The following is a 27,087-nucleotide window of genomic DNA, read 5'->3' as shown; positions in this document are numbered from 1 at the left end:
AGGTCGCCGACATCTAAAAAGAACTGGACAATGATTTGGCAAAACTAAGGAGGTATGTTTATTCCAGAAAATCTTACTGTATAGAATTTCTAAATGATATCTGGATTCTTATTACTGTAACATCAACATTTTGTAGACTTAAGCAAATGTTTCAGCCAAAAAAACAATACCAGATATTCTATTAAAAGTTACAAATTTATAACATAAATGTACTCATGAAAATAATACATAAAAACATACTGAAGACTAATTCTTGAATAAATCAGTGCACAAAAACTTTCTAAACACTACCTATGTTACATGCAATATCCTATTAACATAAAATTACTTTTATTAAAAATTATTCCATTTACAGTACTTAAAGCTGATAACTTAAATTACTGCAGTATCAATTCATATATAAGCCACACAAAACATCTGGTTCATATTTGTTCCATACTAACTGATTGCATATAGACAAGTAATTTTCCTAATACAGTATGTGGAATACAATTTTCTATATTTCATATTTGTAAATAAGATGTCATATTAAGTATATTTCCCATATTTTTCCTGAAATATATTTCATATATTGAAATGTAATAACGTGTTTTCTCAAATAAATACCATTTCTAATTAGGCACATATAGAAGAGTTTGCAAATGATGTAGCAGTGAACACTCAATGGTCATATTTACAAAAAGAGATTACATGTGATTGCAGTGCTACCTAATGTACTTCAGCTGAGGTAGGTTAGGAATTTTCATCTGACACCCTTACAATTCATCAGCTTGTACTGCTACAAATGCAATCAAACTTCGAGTGCCATAAAAAAAACATAATTCTCATAATAAAACTCATTATCTAAATACTCACTTGGCAGCCATCATGTTTGAATCATTTGAAATCATTGACTTCCCGACCTCTAAAAAATGCTGTATTACCCCCACCCCACCTCTCTCTCTCTCTCTCTCTCTCTCTCTCTCTCTCTCTCTCTCTCTCTCTCTCTCTCTCTCTCTCTCTCTCTCCACAAGCCTATAAACTCCCAAGACTGTCATATAATAGGAGTCATTTTAAACCTGTATAAAATGGCGAGGTAGACAGAATTAGATGACTAGCAGGTAAGTATTTGAATAAAGAATCATATTACAAAAAATATGTTTCATTTAAATTAATCTTACTTGAAAGTCATCATGCAGCACCATCCTTTATTGGAGGTGGGTGATGGAGTGATAAAAATAATTCGTTTTAAAATCAAATTACACTGAAACCGTCTTGATATATCTTATCTTGTGAACATTATCAATGTTTCCATTATTGCCTTGAGTAAGGAAGGCTTGATAAATTTGCTATGATTTACCTTTCATAAAACTAAAATCCTTCGTTTGGTACTCTATAGTATAAATCTCTCTGCCAAACCACCCTATAGCTTTCACATATAAAATGAGAGAGACCTGTATACGTTTTAGCTTCCACAGGCTAACCTTGTGAAAATTATTTCAGTATCCCATACAATGCTGCTAACATGGAACCCAAACATCTTAGCCATTAAACAAGATTTAATCACATAATCTTTTGTGAAATTGATTTAGTATTTCACTAAGCTTTATCACTACATACACTAGCTGAACCATAGCTTTTGGTCCAGAACTGTAAGCTATGTAGAAGATGTAACCAAGTTCCTGACCCGTCCTTCTATTTAGGATTCCAATTACACTTGGTCAACCTGAATCTGGCAACTGAAGGCTCATATAAACGGCCCTTGCAAGCCCTAATATATTGCATAAATATACTATGTTTCACAAGAAAATTATCAAACAACCTGTAGGCTCCTATGTGCCATCAGATATTTTCACCAAATAATTCAAGAAAACTAAATGAAGCTTAAGATTTTGTGCACCCGAAGCTTGTAATGATGGCAATGGCTCTATAGTACACTGCGTTCTATAATAACTCTTACAGACTGATACTCTATAACTACTACGCAAAACTTGATAAGTTAGCCTAGGTGAGGCTACTATCACTGCTTCTGAAGTAAGGCACGGTAGTCTTCTCAGATTACATGGATATAGCAAACTTTATAGAAAGGCTGACACACACACACTACCTTATACTGCCATCTAAATCCACTAGCATAGTATTTTTTCTCATTCTTTATCTATTTAGATAATAGGAAACCTTAAACAATAAATAACTAAATGAAGTGAACTTCATATGAAACGAACAAATCAAGCAATGATGACCTGTCATTCAATCATGCAAATTAATCTATAATAAAACTTATAATTATTCTTTTTTTAGTCTTAAATAATAAAATCTCATGCATTACTACTTATTGTATTGGTTGAAAAGGTACCCCATCATTTAGAGATATAGTTGATTATGTCAGTTACTATCCTTACTAATATTGCCCTAAACATAGAAAAACCTTATTGCATTATTATAATGCAACCAGTAACTGATTGTCGAATACTTTCCACATGATTTGCTCAAGGCAGTATTAAAATCTAGTAACAAAATTGGGATTTTCTAAATGGTTAAGGCAATACCTAATTTGAAATGATAATAATTTTTGAATTTGCTACTTGGTATTACGAGAATAGTCTTACATAAAATCTTTTCTGAAGGAGGAGTTCGCAGATGAAACTTCAAATGAGCATTTGTCGCAATATGCTATAACCGCTGTCACGTCACCATCATAGACTATATAAATTAAACTAGATTCATAATGAATATTCTTTAAGACAAGTTAAATGTCTTTTCATAACTTTGGTGCTAAAAACAGTTACTATCAAGCATATGAATAACATCCTCATATTAATACAATTCCATATTGGTAATTATTTGGAAGATTTATAAGTGAAGAGCCATTCCCCTTTCAACAATTGACTAAACACAAGGGTACTTCTTGACTGACACTATAGTAAATAAAGGTATGTAATCTCTGTACTGGTATTCTTCAAAGCAGTGTCCTTAACCCAATAATTCTTGTATCACATATACATCATACGTGGTTCCAGCATTAGAAACAAGCTTATTGCAACTGATACTACTCAATTTGGATTGGATTAAATTTAGGCTATACAGTCTGCCGCTGGGCCATCTCCCAGTTACAACTAAGGGAAAATCTGCAGTAGTTGCAGTATGAATAGTCAAAGGAATTTGGACGGTTTAATGGAAGAAAGAAACCAGCGACAGAATTAAAGCATAAGGATAAAAAGTAGATGCAGCTAGAGACCAAAGGAAAGGTGTCAAGAACCTTAAGTACCAACAGCACTACAAAATTCCCTTACTGCAGCAACTGTTTGCATTGATTACATCACTTGAATAGAGACCTGTCATTGCAAAAAATCTCTCAACTAAGATTTAGCAGATTTAGCTAAAATTTGTGTCTCAGGTAATATACTAACCTAAACACACAAAATCTACAACACTGAACATCTTTACCCAAATCTGTAGGCTACACTAACAATGTTTCACTGAATACAAAGAACTCATTCAAAATTCTAGGTGTCATTCTTAATTGCAAATTCACTTCTGAAAAAAAAAATGTACACTTCGTACTGTACTGAGAAACACTCTCAACATTATTTTAAACCTTTTTTACCGAGGAAATGCCTTTATTCTTTCATTCTAAAATGTTTTCAACATTGCTACACTATCTATTCTTCACCAACTGATTCTCAACCTGAATTGTTAACAAAACCTCGAGGTAAAAAAAAAAAAATGTTATTCCTGATTTTTGCAGCAATTTTTGGTAACATCGTTTTTTGTAGCGATTTTTATCCTTTATAAGGTCGAGTCCATTGTCAGGCTGGGAGGAACGTAGAGAGGAGAGGTCCCCTTTTTTGTTTCATATGTTTTATGTCAGCTACCCCCCAAAATTGGGGGAAGTGCCTTGGTATATGTATGTATAAGATGTTTACTGGGAGGCCACTGCTGTGGTTGGGAACCACAGTAGGGGATTGGGTTTGCTTGGCTGACATTCTGGTGAGCATCTATTCTGATAAAACTGGAACTGAAACTAGACACATTTACCTTTAAATACTATTAATAAAGCAAGTGTGGCAAGGTATAAAAGGTAGAAGGGGAATGCAAAGTGTGCAGGTCTGCATCATCATGAACAAGAACACTGGGGCAGTACCTCCGGCGCAGTGAAGATGAGAGATACTATAAGCTTGGAGCGAAAAAAACTTATGTCTTTTGATGGAGAGATATGGGAGTAAAAGAAAATGGCGGCAAGTAAAGAACTGAGAATTGGGAAAAATTGAAAATTGCATGGTCAGTATCAGAAGCAGACACAGCATGTAGCCGAAAACAGTGGTTGTTAATGGTTGACTATAGGATAGCTCAAGGAGATTGAAGACTTGTTAGTGGCAGAAAAAGATAAAACACAACGTATATGATGCACAAAATAAAATAGAAGAACAAATATCAATATAAATTTTGTGCCAAAAAAAAATAACAGGAAAGTGAGACTATCAACCATATCACAAGTGATGCCCAGCATTACCTCAAAACAAATAAACAAAAAGGCACGATAAAATTGTTGCTAATGTCTTGCACTAGAAGATCTGCAAAGACTATATCCTGACATGTACAGTATATACAAATGGTACAGATATATAAGTAAGCCCCCTAGACAGTAATTTTCAGCTTCAGAACTTATTTTAAGGGCAAAAATAGGCCTACATACAAAATGAAATATTCTTTTTTATTTTAAATTTTTTTTTTATTAAGTACAAATAGCTTGATACATACATAAACAATGAAAGTGGAGGAGTGGGAAGTCAAATAGATTACATCCTGGTTAATAGAGTTGACAAAAACAATGGGATGAAATATTAAGTGATTTTGGGGGAAGCATGTGTTATACAACATAAAACTGGTAGTGATGGATTTTAAAATGAGAGGTAAAAACCCAAGAATAGAAAGAGGATATCTAGAATTAAGGTTTGGGACCTTAGCGAGAAAAGGGCGAGAAATCTAGGAGGATTGTGAGAGAGGAATAACTGGAAAGGTTGAACTTGGAGATTGGACAGGGTAACAGGGCGGAAAAGATCTGGGAGGGTATGAAAGAAATATGTGTAGAGAAAACAGAGGAATCAGTGGGAAGAACCAATGGTTATGTTGTGTTGAAAGGAAAAAAAGTAGTGGTGGGGAAGAGGGGCAAGAGTCGGTTAAAAGAAAATCGAAGGCCTTTTAGGACTGGAAAGTAATGAATGCCCATGGTGCAGAGGAACAGTACAGAGAAGAAGAAAAAGATTCTAGGAGGTAAGTAGGTATAGCTATCAGAAGTGTAGTACACCAATTGCATGAAAGACTACAAATAGGAGAAGGAGAAAGGGATATCTATAAGAGTTTAAACCTAAGGAAAAGGAAAATACAAGATTTGGGGCAACTGGGACTTATCAAGGTTAGATATAGAAATATATTGCATGGGGATGAATATATTAAGAGGAAATGGAGAGAATATTTTTAGCAAATATTGAATACTAAAAATGAGAGAAAGAAGTTGGGAGAAGCACAAGGGGTGTAGGGGCCAGTCACTAGCGGATTCAGGGGGGGGGGGGGGTGTTCACGACACCTCCTTTTTTACGAAAAAAAAAGTTTGACTATTAAACTTAGTGTCTTCAAGAAAAATAAGTTTGACTGTTAAACTTAGGGCGTTCAAGAAAAAAGATTATGACTGTTGAATTTGGGGTTTTCAAGAAATGAATGACTGTTAAATTTGCGGTTTTCAAAAAAGATTTGACTGAAACTTTGGGTTTTTCAAGAAAAAAGGTTTGACTGTTAAATTTGGGGTTACTGTATCAAGAAAAAAAAATTGACTGTGAAACTTAGGGTTTTCAAGAAAAAGCTTTGACTGTTAAACTTGGGGTTTTCAAGAAGAAAAGTTTGACTGTTAAACTTGGGGTTTTCAAGAGAAACGTTTGACTGTTAAACTTGGAGTTTTCGGAAAAAAAAAGTTTGACTGTGAAACTTCGGGCTTTCGAGAAAAAAAGTTTGACTGTTAAACTTTGGGTTTTTGAGAAAAAAAGTTTGACTGTTAAAATTTGGGTTTTCAAGAAAAAAAGTTTCACTGTGAAACTTGGTGGTATCAAGGAAAAAAGATTGACTGTTAAACTTGGGGTTTTCATGAAAAAAAATTTGCCTGTTAATCTTGGGGTTTTCAAGAAAAAAAAAAGTTTGACTGTTAAACTTGGGATTTACAAGAACAAAAGTTTGACTTAAATTTAGGGCTTTCGTAAAAAAAAAATTGGCTGTGAAACTTAGGGTTTTCAAGAAAAAAGTTTGAATACGAAATTATTTAAATTTGGGGTTTCCGAAAAAAAAGTTTTACTGTTAAACTTGGGGTTTTCAAGAAAAAAATATGTGATTGTTAAACTTGGGGTATTCAATAAAAAAAGTTTCATTGTTAAACTTGGGGTTTTCAAGAAAAAAAAAAGACTTAAATTTGTTGTTTTTGAAAAAAAAAGTTTTACTGTGGAACTTGGGGTTTTCAAGAAAAAAAAATTGATAAATTTGTGGTTTCGAAAAACAAAAATTTACTATTAAACTTGGGGTTTTTCAAGAAAAAAAATTACTTTTAAATTTGGGGTTTTCAAGAAAAAAAAAATGATAAATTTGGGGTTTACGAAAAAAAAAAAATTCTATCAAACTTGGGGATTTTCAAGAAAAAAAATTGACTTTTAATCATGGGGTTTTCAATAAAAATGTTTGACTTAAATTTGGGGTTTTCAAGAAAAATAGTTTGACTATTAAATCTGGGGTTTATAAAAAAAAAAGTTTGACTGTTAAACTTTGGGTTTTCAAGAAAAAAAAGTTTGACTGTTAAACTTGGGGTTTTCACAAAATCTCCATGTGAATTATATACTTTAAAAGCTCTGTTGGAATCAAAACTAGTAACTCAGAAGGGCACTCTTGAGATGAGGTTATTGGGGTGGTACTGGGCTACAGGATGCATAGGGTAATTGGATGCCTGAACTTCCTTGCACTGGATGCATTGACGCAAGATTTTCTTGATTTGGTGACGCATCTTGGGGACCCAAAATTGTTTACGCAATTCTACGAGAAGTGATAAGGTATTACAGTGCAGCAGACGTTCATGCTAATATTTAAAAATGAGTGTACAAAGGCCGTAATAATGTTCCAGCAAAATGGGATCTACGTATATTAGTTACTGAGACGAGAACTAGGTTTAAGAAGACCTTGACTATCCAGGTAAGGTTTACATTGACCGATGAAAGCGCGTTTGTTGGAATTGAGACAGACGTCTGCACCTTGCGCCTGTTTGAGAGTGTTACGATAACTTTGGGGTTGGGAACATTTCAACATGACTGTTAAGAGTGGAAGGTTGAATTTATTAGTTAGACTAAGGTAACGTTGCAACAAGGGTTATATCCAATGAGGAATCAGATGAAATAGTGATGTGTAGCACTTGTTTGCATTGTCTAGGGAACTATAATGATCAAACAGTTGTAGTCCAGGAGGAGCAAGCCGAATAGGGCTTGCACATATCTCAGATTTAATATAGGACCTGCCTTGGTCGGGGTAACCTGAAGGGTTATTGAACAAACACCACGCGACGCCAAGTCAGCTGGATTACTATTAGTAGGGACATGCCTTAGGCTAAGTTTACAAGTTACTTTAATGTTGATATTTCCTCCATATGATTAAGGACGTAAGGATAATTTACCTTTTGAATTATGGACCCATTGGAGGGCAGTTGAAGAGTCGGACCAAACAGTGCCTGAATTGTAACGTGCTTGGACGTAGTTCTAACAAGTGTTTGGCTAAACAACAGCCAGTAAGAGTGTGGTTAACTCAAGCTTAGGAATGGGTAAACTTGCATCTGCTTCCAACATGCAGGCTCTAGCATTGAGGAGGTGAGAATTGTTTTCCTGGATGACTACGTAAGCAGCTATGCCGTAGGCGAGCTTGGATACATCTGCATAAATGTGCAACGAAGACTAACTGCCATAATGTGCATTACGAGGAACTTTAATTTGTCCAAGACCTCTGTACTTTTTAAGGATATCATTTAGCTCTTGAACTTGATCAGGGTCAATAGGGATGCCCCAGCCCTTGTCAGCCATCCAGAGTTTTTGAATGAAGAGCTTACATAATATTGTGACATGAGTAATAAGACCAGTAGGGTCTCAGATGGAAGAAAACAAGGACACGACTTTCTTTTCATGTTGATGTGGGAATGCTTGTCATCTTTAATTCAGGAGGTAATTTAATATTCAAGGAGTTATTGACAGTATCCCATTCAAGACCAAGGTATTCATGAACACCTTGCTCTGTGAAATCGCCGTTAAATGGGGCATTAGTCGTCCATTTGGCTAATGCCATGTTAGCCTTTAACATGAGGGCTGAAGGTAATCGCCGGTTCCCTAGTTTGCAATTTGGTTTTTGTAAAGGCCTTAGAGCATGTGATGCCCTTCTTACAATCTCCAGTGTTGTACAGAAATCCCACGATTGTGGTCAGGAAGTTCGTATGATTGGCGTTGATTTTTAGTGCTGCCTTTGACCGTGTTAATCATGAGGCCCTTGTTTTCAAATTCAAACAGTTGGAAGTGGGTGGGTCGTTTCTTAGCATTACTATTGAATTTTTAGGTAATAGATTGTAAAGAGTTGTTGCTGAAGGTCACCATAGTAAGTATAGGAATGTGATGTCTGGCGTTTCTCAGGGTAGTGTTCTTGGACCATTACTTTTCATACTACAATATATACACATGACATGTAGTTTGGCCTCGAAAACAAGCTTGTTGCATATGCACATGATGCTACACTCTTTGCATCAATTCCATCTCCTAAGTGTAGATCTGGGGCTGTTGAATCCCTTAATAGAGATTTAGCCTGAATTAGTGCATGGTGCAAATTATGGGGCATGAAGTTGAATCCTAACAAAATTCAAAGTATGATTGTACGTAGGTCAAGGACAGTGGCTCCTCAACATCCAGACCTCAGCATTGATAATATTTCTCTAACTTTGTATGACATTTAAAATTGTAGGTGTGATTTTTGACAGCAAATTTACTTTTGAAAAACACATTAGGTCTGTGTTTCCTTCAGCTGCACACAAAAATTGGCTAATTGAAAAAATCTTTTAAGATTTTCGGAGATCAATCTATTTTGAAGAAGTGTTTTAATTCTTTCATTCTACCTTGTTTCGAGTATTGTTCTCCTGTCGGGTCTCCAGCTGCTGATTTTCATCTTAATTTATTGGACAGGAATTGCAGACTATTAAATTTCTTATTCCTGATCTATATATTAATCTCTAGCACCGTTGTTCAATTATTTTGTTATGCATCTTGCATAAGATTTTTCATAAGTCTGATCATTCTTTATATACAGATCTTCCCGGACAGTTCCATCCTGTTAGTAATACTAGGCAGGCAGTTAATTCTAATAGTTAGGCCTTCTCAATCATGAGGCTCAATGCTACACAGTACTCTACAAGTTTTATTCCAGCTGTAACCAAGTTGTGAAATGATCTTCCTAATCAGGTAATTAAATCAGTAGAACTTCAAAAGGTCAAACCGCAGCAAATGTTATTATTTTGAACAGGCTTACATAAGTCTTTTTATAATTTATATATGAAATATCTGTTTTCATATTTTTTCTTACCTTAATTGTTCATTATTTCTGATATAATTTTTAATTTCCTTATTTCCTTTCCTTGCTGGGATATTTTTCCCTGTTGGAGCTCTTCTGCTTATATTATCTTGCTTTACCATCTAGGGTTGTAGCTTAACTTGTAATAATAATAATAATAATAATAATAATAATAATAATAATAATAATAATCATCATCATCATTTGTATTTTTGCTGAAGCATTGGGTGTCTCAATGACAATTTGTATTTTTGCTGAAGCATTGGGTCTCTCATTGATAATTTCTATTTTTACAGAAGCATCTGGTGTCTCAATGCTCATCTTTATTTTTGCTAAAGCATTTGGATGTCTCAATGACAATTTGTACTTTTGCTGAAGCATTGGGTGTCTCAATGATAATTTGTATTTTTGCTGAAGCATTGGGTCTCTCATTGATAATTTCTATTTTTGCAGAAGCATCTGGTGTCTCAATGCTCATCTTTATTTTTGCTAAAGCATCTGGATGTCTCAATGATAATTTGTATTTTTGCTGAAGCATTGGGTGTCTCAATGATAATTTGTATTTTTGCTGAAGCATTGGGTCTCTCATTGATAATTTCTATTTTTGCAGAAGCATCTGGTGTCTCAATGCTCATCTTTATTTTTGCTAAAGCATTTGGATGTCTCAATGACAATTTGTACTTTTGCTGAAGCATTGGGTGTCTCAATGATAATTTGTATTTTTGCTGAAGCATTGGGTCTCTCATTGATAATTTCTATTTTTGCAGAAGCATCTGGTGTCTCAATGCTCATCTTTATTTTTGCTAAAGCATCTGGATGTCTCAATGATAATTTGTATTTTTGCTGAAGCATTGGGTCTCTCATTGATAATTTCTATTTTTACAGAAGCATTTTGGTGTCTCAATGCTCATCTTTATTTTTGCTAAAGCATTTGGATGTCTCAATGACAATTTGTACTTTTGCTGAAGCATTGGGTCTCTCATTGATAATTTCTATTTTTGCAGAAGCATCTGGTGTCTCAATGCTCATCTTTATTTTTGCTAAAGCATTTGGATGTCTCAATGACAATTTGTACTTTTGCTGAAGCATTGGGTGTCTCAATGATAATTTGTATTTTTGCTGAAGCATTGGGTCTCTCATTGATAATTTCTATTTTTGCAGAAGCATCTGGTGTCTCAATGCTCATCTTTATTTTTGCTAAAGCATTTGGATGTCTCAATGACAATTTGTACTTTTGCTGAAGCATTGGGTGTCTCAATGATAATTTGTATTTTTGCTGAAGCATTGGGTCTCTCATTGATAATTTCTATTTTTGCAGAAGCATCTGGTGTCTCAATGCTCATCTTTATTTTTGCTAAAGCATTTGGATGTCTCAATGACAATTTGTACTTTTGCTGAAGCATTGGGTGTCTCAATGATAATTTGTATTTTTGCTGAAGCATTGGGTCTCTCATTGATAATTTCTATTTTTGCAGAAGCATCTGGTGTCTCAATGCTCATCTTTATTTTTGCTAAAGCATTTGGATGTCTCAATGACAATTTGTACTTTTGCTGAAGCATTGGGTGTCTCAATGATAATTTGTATTTTTGCTGAAGCATTGGGTCTCTCATTGATAATTTCTATTTTTGCAGAAGCATCTGGTGTCTCAATGCTCATCTTTATTTTTGCTAAAGCATTTGGATGTCTCAATGACAATTTGTACTTTTGCTGAAGCATTGGGTGTCTCAATGATAATTTGTATTTTTGCTGAAGCATTGGGTCTCTCATTGATAATTTCTATTTTTGCAGAAGCATCTGGTGTCTCAATGCTCATCTTTATTTTTGCTAAAGCATTTGGATGTCTCAATGACAATTTGTACTTTTGCTGAAGCATTGGGTGTCTCAATGATAATTTGTATTTTTGCTGAAGCATTGGGTCTCTCATTGATAATTTCTATTTTTGCAGAAGCATCTGGTGTCTCAATGCTCATCTTTATTTTTGCTAAAGCATCTGGATGTCTCAATGATAATTTGTATTTTTGCTGAAGCATTGGGTGTCTCTATGCTCATCTTTATTTTTGCTAGAGCATTTGGATTGTCTCAATGACAATTTGAATTTTTGCTGAAGCATTGGGTGTCTCAATGATAATTTGTATTTTTGCTGAAGCATTGAGTGTCTCAGTGATAATCTTTATTTTTGCTAAAGCATTTGGATGTCTCAATGACAATTTGTATTTTTGCTGAAGCATTGGGTGTCTCAGTGATAATCTTTATTTTTGCTAAAGCATTTGGATGTCTCAATGACAATTTGTATTTTTGCTGAAGCATTGGGTGTCTCAGTGATAATCTTTATTTTTGCTAAAGCATTTGGATGTCTCAATGACAATTTGTATTTTTGCTGAAGCATTGGGTCTCTCATTGATAATTTCTATTTTTACAGAAGCATTTGGTGTCTCAATGCTCATCTTTATTTTTGCTAAAGCATTTGGATGTCTCAATGACAATTTGTACTTTTGCTGAAGCATTGGGTGTCTCAATGATCATCTTTATTTTTGCTAAAGCATTTCGATGTCTCAATGACAATTTGATTTTTTGCTGAAGCATTGGGTGTCTCAATGATAATTTGTATTTTTGCAGAAGCATTTGGTGTCTCAATGCTCATCTTTATTTTTGCTAAAGCATTTGGATGTCTCAATGACAATTTGTATTCTTGCTGAAGCATTGGGTTTCTCATTGACAATTTTTATTTTTGCAGAAGCATTTGGTGTATCAATGCTCATCTTTGTTTTTACTAAAGCATTTGAATGTCTCAATGACAATTTGTATTTTTTCTGAAGCATTGGGTGTCTCAATGATGATTTGTATTTTTGCTGAAGCATTGTGTGTCTCAATGATCATTTGCATTTTTACTGAAGCATTTATTGTCAATGATAATTTGTATTATTGCTGAAGCATATGGTGTCTCAATGACAATTTGCATTTTCGCTGAAGCATTGGCTGTCTCAATGACAATTTGTATTTTTGTGGAATCATTGGGCATCTTAATGTTAATTTGTATATTCGCTGAAGCATTGGCTGTCTCAATGACAATTTGTATTTTTGCGGAATCATTGGGCAACTTAATGACAATTTGTATTTTTGCATCTATGGGGATATATGCTCCTTCCATTTCCTTAGTGACCTAATTTATCCTCTACCTCACAAAAAGAATAACTTCTCGTAGAACATGTATAGGATTCTGTAAGAAATTAATATAGCATATGAAGATAAAATCATAATCATTATCATCACCATCATCATCAAAATTGATTGAATACCTATTTGAATAAACAGGAAAATTTTCTACAATACTTCATTTGCTTAATGTGTCTGTGCATCCCACAGCATAAGTGCAGTATCATACATTTTTTGAGCAATTTAAAAACATTCATATATACATCAGCTTTGTATTCCTATATTTAAAGAAGTGTGAATACTTCCAGCGTGAAATACACCACCTACTGCCTTTAATCTACAGCAGCTCACTGGATAAAGGATGTGGGTTCAAATAATTCAAAATGTTGCTACACTTACAATGATTAATCTAAAGATTAAGTAGGGTTGTACAGTATATTGTTTTTCATCCTACATTTACCAAATATTCTAAATTCTCGAACATTGTTAATTCTTCTAAAAACATAGATACTTGCAGTTAAAACTGAGAAAACTAAAAGGGATAAATTAGGCAAAATAGCTAAAACATAACTTACAGTACAGGTTTCCATCCCCATTGGGAATCTAAAATAGGCTGATCTTCAACTCCCAACAACGTAGGTATACTTGGTCCACATATGTCCACATCTAGCAGTCCAACCTTTTTCCCGTCATTTGCAAGCATTTGAGAGAGCATTGCAGAAACACTTGATTTACCTGAGAAAAAAATCAAAGTAATTTGGATATTTTCTAGGCATACAAACCTGCATCCTTTAATTAGGGAGATTGTTTCAACGCAAGCTGGAATCAGTCATTGAAGTTTGTAACGAGCAGTTATCCAACTGGCCAGGGTGCAGGGTTAGAAGCCCCATTCCCTCTCCAGTCGAAGAACTCACTTTTGAGCTTTCAGCCCAGGACTTAAGAGGGTTGGTTGAGGAGGGAAGTTGGATTATAGGACTCAGGTTTGTAAAGCCAAGAAAAATAAAAATTACTTGAAAAAAAAAATATTTGTTCCTAAGTGACATACAAACCCTCGTCCTTTAATTAGAGAGACTCACTAGTTGGCGAGGCTGAAGTCTTCTAGAACCAAAACTGGAAAGTTTTTAATTCTTTTCTGTAAGTGCTCAATGCTTGATCTGTGGAGAAGCAAAGTGAGGACCACTAACATCCCCTATCTGTTTTCCATATGGATGAAAAAGTGATCGCACATGGGATGTACTTGTGAAAATGTACTAGATCAACCCAAAGAACCCTTTTCCCTGAAGGGAACGTCAGATAGAATTAAATACAATGTAAATAATTAATGGGTTGGTATATTATTCACCATCCCTCTGCTCATTACGGGGGATGGGGAGATATAATTCTTTAGATATAAAGAAAGGTGCTCTGAAGTGAAACTCACCAGAGTCTGGTCCGACCAGCTTGTATTACTTTGACCGCTAGAATGAAGAAGGGCCAGTTATACTACTTTACTTTACAAACTTACGTCTAAATGTTACCATATATGAGATGCATCCTTGCCTCATGTGGGAGCTGGGCTTGTTACACAACAGCTTGAACAGCCACCACAGGTCCAAGCATAAAAGTATCAAGGGACTTATGGATATACACTTTCAAGTAAAAGGCCGTGAAGGTGGTCTGCATTTCCCAGATACAGCCTTCAATACCTGGTCCTGAAAGCGAGGTAGAGACCAATAACCCTGACCTCACAAGCTCTGGACATTGCATCACAACTCTCTCGTCCGTTAAGGCATAAGGTCTATGGATTGTCTGATACTAACAAAAAGTATCAGACACTCAGGCCTGAGGTACCAGGTCTTTTTAGGCAGTCACCTTCCTTGCCCACCAAACAGAAAACCGGTGAGCTAATTGGGTTATGATGAGGTGGAATGCAGAATTCGCTTGTTTGGTAAAAGAAGGTTAGCCCAGAGGTGTCGTTGGTGTTGAGGAACTCGGTGAAGGGTACCACGGCTCTCCTAGCAAAGTCATGTGCAGGCAGCAGTGGAATCATGGAGGACTGCTTTATTGCTTTCAAGGGCTCTGGCTTTCCCACAGGATACAAGAGCATCTATCAATCTCCACCAGACACCTTTCAGAGTGATGGGATGGATGACTCAAACCTGAGGTCATGCTCCGTCAGGTTATGAGTCTTGGCCACAAAGTCCAGCTGAAGGGTGGCAACTACAAAAGAAAGATCGTAAAGTTGATCAATCTCTTCCCCAACGCTAGAGCTAACCGTCAGACCTCTATCTGATGACCTCCTCAAAGGTTCAAACAGGGATCTGAGATCCCTGGGTGGGCATTACTGGTCAAAGTTCATCATGAGCATAGACAGCTCCCAGGAAGCTGAGAGGTCTATATTTTTCAGTTCAAAGACCATACTCAAGGCTGAGCAGAAGCATTTGACAGCCGTGACTAAGAGGTGCTTCTCTCAGGGAAGAAATATGAGGAAATCAGCAATCTGGGCTAGAGTTGATCCAAAAGGAGAAATACCCCTTCTCAGACACCAATCATGGAAGGTGGCCCACTTGGCCTGGTAGACAACTGTAGAGGACCTCCAGAGATACCCAGACACCTGTGCAGTGCCTCGCAAACAACCTTTCTCTCGGAGATGTTGAATAGTCTCGACACGACCCCACAGCTTGGTGGTACCTCTGCAGGTGTGGCTGACATAGAAGAGTGGGCCTCAGACGTAGCTCTTTCAGGACTTTAACCAGAAGGCCAAACAGATCGGGATACCACTCGGCATAAGGCCATATGAGAGCTATCACGCTATCCTGAGTCTTGGCGTAATCAATACTCTCTTGGTTACCAGGTAGGTCAGGTTGAATGGCGGAAAAGCATAGACATCCAGATGATCCCATGGGTGTTGTAAGGCATCAAACAACACTCATGGGTTGAAACAGGGAAGCAAAACATGAAGAGCTTCCCGTTCTGCCATGTAGCATACAGGATGATTCCTGAGAGGACCCACAGGACAAGAAGCCTTTCCACTATTAGTGGACCACTCTGCTCCTACAACTTGTCCCTAGCAATCAAGTGTGTCTACTAGTATATTCCTCTTGCACACAATGTATCTTGCTGTTATGCATCCACTTCGTCATCTCGAGGCCGTGCCCTCACACGTGTTGAAATTCTTGGAATGCTTACAACCCAATAAAGGCTGCTTGCATCTCAAGGCCGTTAATGTACAGATATCTCTACTCTCCACACTCTTGAGGTAATCAGGTCGCCTAGGTGTTACCCGCCCCTCCTTTGATACTTCTGAGAATAGTTGTAAGTCCAGAGGTGAAAAGTTGAGCAGCCCTCCTCTGGTGAGGTTGTTCTCGTCAAACTACCAAGTCAGATCGTCCCGAACCTTCTGCCCCACTGGAACAGGATGGAATGGGAGATCCCTGTTGGCTGACCGGTGTTCCTTCGAACACCATTGAAGAGATCTCTGGGGGAATCACCCACAAGGCAAGAGCTTCTCCAAGTACACATGACCACAAAGACAGTGCCAGTCCCAAGTTGGAACTACTGTCTTAGAATGAAACAGTCATGCAACCTCCCTGAGCCAGCTGATGAAATCCTCAGTGGGAAAGACTCAATACTGATAAATCTATCAAATCTATCAGCATGCCCAGATACTTCCTCGGTTTGTATGTAAGATTCGACTTCTCCCAGTTTACCACAATTCTCAGATCATGGCAAAATATAAGAGGACAATCTCGATCCTGAAGCAATGACACTCTGAGAATGCCAGGATCAACTAATCATTGAGATACTGTACATCGTTAGACGTATCACTCACAGGTGGGCCCAACCGGCTACCAAGGTGAACACCAGAGTGAACACCTCGGGAGCCATACACAGTCTGAAGGTCAGTCTTGAACTGGTACACCATACTGTACAGGGAGCAGCAGAGGTACTTTCGAGAGGACTGATGAAAAGGTAGTTGAAAATACGCGTCCTCCAGATCTACCAAGAGAATGAAGTCTCCCTCTCTGATGGAAAAGAACGCAGACCGCAGAGTTTCCATACTGAACTTCATTTGGTGCACAAACTTGTTAAGATGAGAGAGGTCTATGACTGATCTCCAAGCCCCAGTTTCCTTCTCCACCAGGAAAAGTCGACTGTGGAAGCCAGGAAACTCATCTCGAATGACTTCGAGCGCGTTCTTCTTTGACATCTCTTCCACCTCTGCCCACATGGTCAGGGCATTTGCAGATGTTGAATGTTCCACTGGGAACTCCATCGGAACTGGAGATAGGGGGTAGCAAGTAACTGTCTCAAAGGACATTTACTACTCAATACTCGGCCCCATGTCTCTACCACGTTGCTCAATGACGAGACAAACAACCCTACTTTCGGCAGCGGGAGAAGGGGAACACTCTTCCCACGTCCAATCTTAATTACAGAAGCAGTCTGGGTTGGTAAAAAAGGCTGTACACGCACAGGTTATTTCTGTAAATAGGTTGCGGGAGCTACAAAAACAGATTTTACCCGAGTTCCTCTGGGCTAACCTTCTTTGAAAAACGAGATAATACTGTGCCCCGGCTCTTCAGAACTCAATTAGCTTATAGGTTTGCTGTTTGGTTGGCCAGGAAGATGACTGCCTTCACCTCAAACAGCACAAGGATCTAGTACTTCTCCAAAGCCTTCTGGGTCGACAACCTCATCAACTTTGCGATGTAACTGCTCCCAATCACTGGTCGAGCCAGGAAAGTGTGGAGAGGCCAAGTCCAGCCATTGTTCAAGAAACCAAGAAGGCATGCCTTCCTTCTTGAGTCTCTCCTATGATTGGCCGCCATCCAGCCATACACAAACTAATGGGTCTACCTGCAGAGGGGAGGACACAGTGTTCTCTGTTGTATAGAACCACCGTTGCCTAGAGAGCAGGAGTGGCAGGATCTTATTTGAACTGCTTAAATAGAGGAATTCTCAGACCCACAGATCTGATAATTCACCCTGTCCAAATAAAGTAAACAAGATCAGACCCTGGCCTCTCCAGCGAAGGCTTCGATCTTGAGGCCCGAAAGTGCTGATCAACTACCGAAGTCCTCCCGGATGTGGAGCAACAGTCGCCTCCCCAACTCCATTGCAATCAGAAATTAACACAAGGACCTTCACAAGGAAGCTTTCCTCTGTGGGCACCCTCATCCGCTGCCAAAGATGAGGGTGAGGCTGCTTGCTTCAAAGAATCTGCTCCCCACACAAGTTTGACTATTCTGTCCCAAGGACAGAGCCAGGAATGTAATAGGGGGCTGACAATGGCCCCGGAGACTGACAGCAACAAGAGAAGACCACAGTGAGGTACTCTGTACATATCGTGCTTCAGGTCGTACCAAGGGGCAACCATGGCCCCATACCTTGAAAGCGCTCCGCCCCACATTCTTGACCTACTAAAGTGAGAGTGTGACCTAATGTGGTCTCGAATGGTACCAAGTGACCACTCAACAAAAGAGGGAGAAGTAGACATCCAGTGTTCTGGGATTACAGGAGATAGAAGTAGCTACATCTCCTTCATCGACCTTAGAACAAATAGTGTATGGGACTGGTCGTACACCTCTGCCCCTACTAACTACCAGGATAGCAAGGACAGCTGGGGTAGCCAGATATAGTTTTGTGTACCGACCCCAGGAGGCTGTGATATGGGGGTCAGAAACTACATGGGTGCCCTCCCACTCAACCCCCTCTCAAGAGAGGTGGTGTTGCAGGGGTCTCTATCTCTACAAGTACAACTGGCCTAGCCTTTCTACACTTCTTTGACCTCTTCCACTTCTTCATCTAATATGAAGAGTCAGAATCATAGTTGGAAGATGAGGATGAGGACAACAAGGAGGAGGATAAGGAAGAACAGTGTGCATGCTTCTTCCTCTTCCTGGCTCTCGCTTCTGGCTCTGCAAGCAGAGTAGTTGAGGTGTGAGCGACCATTAATGACAAAGCTCACCTGAAGAGAGAAATCACACAGACTGCTCCAACAGGAGCCATAACACTGGGGTACACTGTCATAAGGAAAAGGGAAGCGGAAGGCCTACTCACAAGGCCTCATGACCAAACAATGAGCAGGGCCGAGGGCATAACCACTGACAGTGAGGGAGGAGCAGCGGGCTCCGGACTCCCTGGTACAAGGGTCGGAGTTACGTACACAGGGGGAAGGGTGGAAATCACTGTCACCAGGTAAGGAAATGGGGTCACCCCAGGGACATGAATAACACTTCTCTTCCCCTTACCTTCACCGTTAGACTTACCAGCCCCAAAAGGGCCGGGTTCCCGACCTCGGCACATTGCTCGCTGGACCAGGGGCAACTAAACAAGACTTATACTTCACTGATTTAGGGGGGAACCTCCAGACTTCCTGACACTAGGGGAACCACTATGCCCTTCTCACATGGCATCACTGGGGACTCTTGAGACACCCATCAGGGAGTGGAGAACACTATTGGTTCCCGGTGTAGCAATGAAATCTGAAAAACCAGCCAATGTTGATCCGCGAATTTCTGACCCCTGCAGTGTACTCCCTGAGGACTGATCTAATGTGACAGCAGCAGACACAACCCCCTCAGGAGACATCAGTGGCAACAGACTTCACCCAGTCAGACTCCACGTTACGCCTTGCTTGCTCATTTCCCTTCAAGGCGAAGGTGTACACCTGCCACTTAACTGGAGGCCAGGATCGCCACTCGGAAATGGGGATACCTGTGAATAGACATGTCCCCTATAAGAGGCACAAAAAGAGAGAGGATCTACAGCCAGCCTTGCCATGAAGCAGTTGCAGCATCCACCCTTCCCCAGCCATACACAAAGAACTTGCTTCCATTCTATATTTAACAACCACACTGCAAGGAGAAAGAATTAACAGATTTGATAGGAGCTGTTTTTTATATCAGCACACAAAAGTGGTCAAAGCAAAAGTAAGTCTTCTCTGACTGGAGAGGGGGTGGGCCTTCTCGTCTCGTACTCTTGCCAGTTGGATAACTGCTGGTTATACAACTTCAAAGACCAATTCCAGCTTGTGTCGAAACAATCACCGTAATCATAGGACGAGTTTTGTATGTCGTGTAGTATTAGATAACTTATAATTGTTTTACTTATCAGAAAATATTTTTTTTAAATTCTCTAACTTGGAGTTCTTTAGGTCTACGACTTGGATAGCCAATGAAATGCAGAAGATTAAATAATACAGATGGCTTACAAAAATATACTTTTTTACATCTCTGAAAAGAATTTACACTTTTACAAAATATCACGAAGTGCAATAAATTGGTATCAGGCAGGTTTTACTTTACACATTTTATACAATTTAAAGTGCAATAAATTCCTACAGTATCAAACAGGTTTTACTTTACATATTTTATAGTCTACATCTTTACCTCCAGGTCTAAACTCACCTGTGATAAATTTGTAGAAATCTCAATTAAAAAATTACAAGAAACACTTGGGTGCTGCTTTCAGATAAGAGGAATAGTCTATATTATAAAATTTGTTTTGATCAACGAATTAATACACTTCTGAGGTAATGGCAGTATGTACTGAATCCGGAGAAATCTCAATAGTACTGTGCAGTAACAAATGATGAAATACAAAAGACACTTAAAGCATGTTTTCAGAGAAGAGCACTGATCTATATTATACAATGACTTTAACATCAGGTTAAAGGTGCACCAGCCACCCGTTGAAATACTACCGCTAGAGAGATATGGGGTCCTATGACTGACCAGACAGTACTATATTGGATCCTTCTCTCTGGTTACGGTTCACTTTCCCTTTGCCTAAACATACACCAAATAGTCTGGCTTATTTTCTTACAGATTCTCCTGTCCTCATACACCTGACAACATTGAGATTACCAAACAATTCTTCTTCACCCAAGGGGTTGACTACTGCGTTGTAGTTGTTCAGTAGCTACTTTCTTCTTGGTAAGGGTAGAAGAGGCTCTTTAGCTATGGTAAGCTGCTCTTCTAGGAGAAGGACATTCCAAAATCAAACCATTGTTCTCTAGTCTAGTCTTGGGTAGTGCCATAGCATCTGCAGCATGGTCTTCCACTGTCTTGGGTTGGAGTTCTCTTGCTTGAGGGTACACTCGGGAACACTATCCTATCTAATTTCACTTCCTCGTGTTTTGTTTGTTTTTATAGTTTATAAACGAAATATCTATTTTAATGCTGTCCCTGTTCTTAGAAAATTTTATTTTTCCTTGTTTCCTTTCCTCACTGGGCTATTTTCCATGTTTGGTTCCCTGGGCTTATAGCATCCTGCTTTTCCAACTAAGGTTGTAGCTTAGCAAGTAATAATAATAATAATAATAATAATAATAATAATAATAATAATAATAATAATTACGTTAAAGGATAGAGCTTCATTATAGATCGAGTGATGAAATACATTGATTATACAGGTAATTCAACACTTGCAATCATCAATAATTCAAGCTAAAAAAATTACTAGACCTGAACACTTAAAGTAATCGACCACGTGACAAAAACATCGACTCATAGAGACTTAACACTTTAAAATAGTACTGGATTTAAACTATCGAGATACGAGATAATACAGGATTTTCACTTTCAGGAGCCAAAGGGAAACTTATCTTTTGCAGACATAGTTCTTTAGTAGACTGACCAGAATTGTGTCCTCCTTTCCATCTTCACCAGATTGTGGATTCTCTTTCATAGTGCTCACTTATTTATTCAACTGTCACGTGATATTTCCCAAAAATTCCGGCAAAAAAAAAACTTTTCTTGTTAAGGCTCTTTGTAATAGAATTTTAAGATTTAATATCATAGAAAGTGACTAGAGATATTCCTATTCACTTGATTAAAACGGTTTTTAAAAGAAATCCCTATTACCTAAGATAAAATATAATTTCGGAAGTGAGACTCATTTCAAATGACGTCACTTCCATTATATACTGTATGCCACGTCAACCCTTCTAGAATATTCTAAATTTCCACGTATGAATGATTTACCCCACCTGTAATTTCTACAACGTCACAATAGAAAACAACACATTAGATTTTGTATGCGGTGCATTACATTCATCAGAATTCACAATTCATTTACGTTACTAATATGTATATAACAGAGACACTGTATAACAAGAACTTGATGATAATAAGAATAAAGATGAATACTATTATTACTCATAACAACGTAATGATTTTATGCTCTTAAGATATTCATAATAATCCTCCCTTCGACAGATTATTCCTAAGACGTAAGAACGACTAAGCATTAATTATCACACTATAAAAGATTCAATAGTGTCCCTAGGATATATGGTCACTAATAAAAAAAATTTACGATCATGTTTGCCAAATACTTGGGTGCTTGTCTGTTCTACCCTTTTAGATTCTCTTGTTTTGGTACATAGTCTGGGAGCTAAAACTTACATATGCAATCTCTATACACTAAACCTGAGCCAGAATAGCTCTAAGGAGATTTCATTTTGCTAATCAAACCACCTGTAACAATTGTATTAGGAATTTTTTTCTAATTTTACGAAGATTAGTTAATTAATATTTTAAATACCTACAGTAATCCTAAAAATCAAGTTTCCAAACAACATGGTACCATTTCTAAAACAATCCATTCCATCAGTTTACTAAATATCACTCATGATTATTCCAATTACCTAGTAAGAAATACCCCCATTCCTTGTTACTGTAATCTACTTGCAGTTGATGGCAGTGTTAATGCAACAGATAGGTTTCTCAGACAGTCTGAAATAGACAATCATTTTCTAAGACAGTCTTTTTATGGCCATTCCATTGATCATGTGCAGATGCACCAGTTAGGAATTAACTGAGAAGTGGGGTGAATGCAACGAACTTTATTTGGATGGAGCAGGAGTATATATGACACATTACACTCAAAAACAGCACAAAAATTCAAACACGGTGTTTCAAGAACATACAGGTATAAACAGGTCATCAGTGCGAGGGGTAAGAGACAAAAAAAAAAAATACCATTACAACGTACGTGCGTGTGTGATACACAAGAGGTTCAATCAGCATTTCAATGAATCTTCCCATCTTGATAGGCTACGGTATATGTTTCAATACACAATTGATTGATTAATTGCTTTAGGATTCTCTGGCATCCTGGCATTGGAGGTCATTGACGCCAATATTGTTTGATATAAATAAATAATATCTGAGTATTTTATTTAAAACCATGAAAGCATAGATGTCCTCATATAAAATTAAATAGCATTCAGAAAACCTCCTCCAGATATAAATCTAAAAATTCTGCTTGCATAGTAAAACATATCCTGTCCAAGAATCTAAGCAAGGATGAACCTGCCATCCTAACCTCGAGCCTCAAACAAATATCTATTTCTTTCGGTACTATAAGTGGGGCATTTGGTCAATAAATGTCTCACTGTTAAGGGCGCCAAACAGTTATTGAAATATGGCTTGTGTTGGCCAGTTAGCAGAAACTGTGTCAACCGAGTGTAACCAAAGCGTACACCACAAGGAGTAGTCTCTCACATTCAGGCACCATGTTAAACCGCCAAGGAGATATAAGATTTGTTATTTCTCTCATCTTATTATTAACTAAACCATCCTAATGCTGTTGCCAATAATTATAAATAAAATTCTTGATGTTAGGTATAGAATCATCACAGAGAATGGGATACCTTCTTCGTAACAACTCAGCTGCAGCATTCTTTGCCATTAAATCTGCCTTCTCATTCCCAAGCATACCTACGTGTGCCAAAGCCTTGCAAAATTGAACCGCTATACCTCTTAGCCCAAAAATAAAAACCACACACTAAAATATTTAAAACTAAAGGGTTACTGGAACTGAAAACTTCTAAAGCTTGTTGGACATTACTTGAATCAATAAAGATGGTAAAATTGCCCTCCTCTTTTCATGCTATTTTTTCAACAATGGTCAGTAAGCCATATAGTTCGGCAGAAAATAAAGACAATTCTAGAGGAAGTACACCTCAACAGTTCAAAGCACTACTATATACTCCAAATCCAACGCCAGCATCAGATTTTGAGCCACTAGTATATATAAAAGTCGATTCCCTATGTTTTTCTACATGTTCTATAAAAAGAGACATGGCTTTTTTGTACCAATAAAATATTTACAAAAAGATATCTCTGGTAGTCTATTGAGGAGATGATGATATTTTAAATGGGAGCACTTTATATTCAGCTACATCTAGACTGTTTACTAATGTTTTTACCTGAAAAACATAAGGTTGAGGAGATTTTGGGTGCAACTCAAAATATCTAAAATTCCTTACATGATATGCAGCCTGATAAACTAAGGAATTACGAAGTCATTGTAACCTAAACCAATACCGAACAATAGAAGACTTTCGGTAAAGGTCTAAAGGTAATATTCCAGTGTCAACAAGGAGACTTTGGAGATATCCATGTCAGCCAGCAATCAAATATTAATCCTAAAAATCTAGTTTCACTACACATAGGATCGGTTGACCTTTGATGAATATATCTGGGTCTAGATGTACTGCCCGAATATGACAGAAATGGAGAACAGTAGATTTTTTTATCGAAAACTTGAATTCATTCACATCAGTCCACTGAATAATTCTGTCATTTGAGAGTTGTAGTTTTCTCTCAACCATTGCCATTCTAGCTCCAGCAAATAGTATAGATAAATCCTCTACATATAAGTATTAAGAGAATATCTTGGGGAATAACAGAGGATATCCCATTAATGGCTATTGCAAATAAGGTTACACTTGGCACACTACCCTGAGGAACGCCTTCTTCCTAACAATTCTTCTCTGATACAGTTTCACCTACTGCAACTTGAAAAAAAATCTGTATGAAAAAATGCTTGAATGAAAAATGGTAGCTCTATTCTGAATCCCAAATTACGAATGGTTTTAAGTACTGCATACCATATCTCCCTGTAGTATCGTGAGCCTTTTCAAGATAAAAGAAAAAAAATACTGTTATATGGTGCTGTTTGGAGACAAAGGCTTCACAAATAGAGGATTCCAGTCGTATCAACACACCAGTTGTAGAGTTCATTTTCTTAAATCCACACTAGATAGGTGATAAAATACTTTTCTTCTCCAAGTACCACACGTCTTGCATTGACCATCTTCTCCGTGATCTTACATAGACAAGATGTCAATGCAATTGGTCGATAGTTTGCTGCTAAAACTTATCGTTACCAGGTTTTAAAAATGCTAAAATAAACGCTAGTTCCGAAATAATTGAATAACTGTGATCATGCCATATTCTGTTAATAATGCTTAAAATAAATAACTTAGCATTAACAGGTACATGTTTAATTATTGCATATAGAATTCCATCGGGTCCAGGGGCTGTATCATTACAAGTTGCAATTGCAGAATCAAATTCTCTTTCTGTAAAAGGAGAAATGTAAGATTCCTCCTTTCTTGTTGCAAAATTTAAAATTTTCTATTCTTCAATGCTCCTATACTGGTGACCAGGAGCTGCCTCACTCTTGCACGATACACTGGAGAAATGAACAACCAGGGCATTGCTAACCTCTGTAGCTCCAGGCATATACTGACCATTCACCTACAACGCTGGTGGTGGGTTGAAGTAAATTTGCCTGCTATCTTCTCAAATTCCTCCATACAGAAGACGGTGGTGTTCTACTGTTGACTGAGGAATCAAAAGATATCCAAGACTAGCACCTAGCTTCTTTCATTGCCTGTTGGAACTGAGTTCTACATTTCTTTTATATAATTAAATTCTCAGTACGGTGTCTGCAAAATCGAGTTAAGTATCTCCTTGTGGCTCTGTGCAGGGAAATTAGTTCTGATGACCACCAAGGGTCTGGTCGCTGTTTAAATAAACCTGTGGTTTAGGGAATTGAATTGACTCCTGCTGTATTTGGACTTCCATTCAGTAAATCTATGGCATCATCTACACTTTCAAACTGTTCTGCATTCCTTTCAATTTCACTTACATCCAGAATTCTATTCCAGTCCTCCTTGTCAAAGTTCCATCGTGGGGATCTCTGTGAAGGTGGATTATTGTTTTTATTTATAATAATTGGATCATGATCACTAGTATGCCAATCATCTAACATTCCCCATTCAAAATTGAGATGGCATTTGGAGCTTGCAATTGAAAGGTCAATGCATGAAAGGGTACCTGTCTGAGGAAGAAAGTGTGTGGGCTTTCCTATATTAAGGAATCTCAAATCTTCATTTTTCACAACTGATGATACAACAATCCCCCTTGTGTTTGCTAAAACATCTCCCATTAATAAAACATCTACCATTCAAATTTCTAATTAAAGGAAAAAGTTCAGGGAGTTGTTGAATCACCTCTTCTAAAATATCATACGAGATGTTGTCATTTGGAGGCAAGTAAAGAGAACAAATTGTGTATTTTCTTCCTATATCAATTTGCACAACCGGTGCCTGTAAAGGGGTACGAATAAACAAAGATATTTGGGGAATATCTCGACAAACATAAATAAAACTTTCGCCATGGCTCCCTACTTGTTAATCATATGGTGATCTATAGCTAATATGTTCGAAGAATGGAGTATTATCATACAGTTTGCTCTCCTGTAGACATATAATTATGGGGGAGTGCTCATGAATGAGGAGCTTAAGTTCTTAATAACTAGCCCTCAGATATTGAGAGTTCCTCTGTAGATAGTAGGTTGGCTAGGGCACCAGCCACCTGTAAAGTTACTACCGCTAGAGAGTTATGGGGTCCTTTGACTAGCCAGACAGTACTACATTGGATCCTACTCTCTGGTTACGGTTCATTTTACCTTTGCCTACATATACACCGAATAGTCTGGCCTATTCTTTATATATACTCCTCTCTCCTGATACACCTGACAACACTGAGATTACCAAACAAATTTTCTTCTCTCAAGGGGTTAACTATTGCACTGTAATAATTCAGTGGCTACTTTCCTCTTGGTAAGGGTAGAAGAGACTTTTTAGCTATGGTAAGCAGCTCTTCTAAGAGAAGGACACTCCAAAATCAAACCATTATTCTCTTGTCTTGGGTTGTCCCATAGCCTCTGCACCATGGTCTTCCACTGTCTTGGATTAGAGTTCTCTTGCTTGAGGGTACACTCGGGCACAGTATTCCATCTTATTTCTCTTCCACTTGTTTTGTTATGATTTTATAGTTTATATAGGAAATATTTATTTCAATGTTATCATTGTTCTTAAAATATTCTATTTTTCCTTGTTTCTTTTCCTCACTGGGTTATTTTCCCTGTTTGGTCCCCTGGGCTTATAGCATCCTGCTTTTTCAACTAGGGCTGTAGCTTGCCAAGTAATAATAATAATAATAATAATAATAATAATAATAATAATAATAATAATAATAATAATA

General features: G+C 37.6%; 1 protein-coding gene across 2 annotated transcripts in view; it reads right to left on the bottom strand.

Annotated features, from left to right (window-relative positions):
- The window catches only part of LOC137642602 (cytosolic Fe-S cluster assembly factor NUBP2 homolog), a 164,827-nt gene that overhangs the window by 39,503 nt on the left and 98,237 nt on the right, over positions 1-27,087 (bottom strand). For both annotated transcript variants that reach the window (XM_068375303.1, XM_068375305.1), the window contains one exon: positions 13,333-13,492. In XM_068375303.1, coding sequence (XP_068231404.1) covers positions 13,333-13,492 — 160 coding nt within the window. The remainder of the gene's footprint in view (positions 1-13,332; positions 13,493-27,087) is intronic.

Source organism: Palaemon carinicauda, chromosome 6, assembly GCF_036898095.1.
Source record: "Palaemon carinicauda isolate YSFRI2023 chromosome 6, ASM3689809v2, whole genome shotgun sequence".
Classification (NCBI taxonomy): domain Eukaryota; kingdom Metazoa; phylum Arthropoda; class Malacostraca; order Decapoda; family Palaemonidae; genus Palaemon; species Palaemon carinicauda.
The sequence above is the reverse complement of the archived record's forward strand: the minus strand, read 5'-3'. Positions and strand labels throughout refer to the sequence as shown.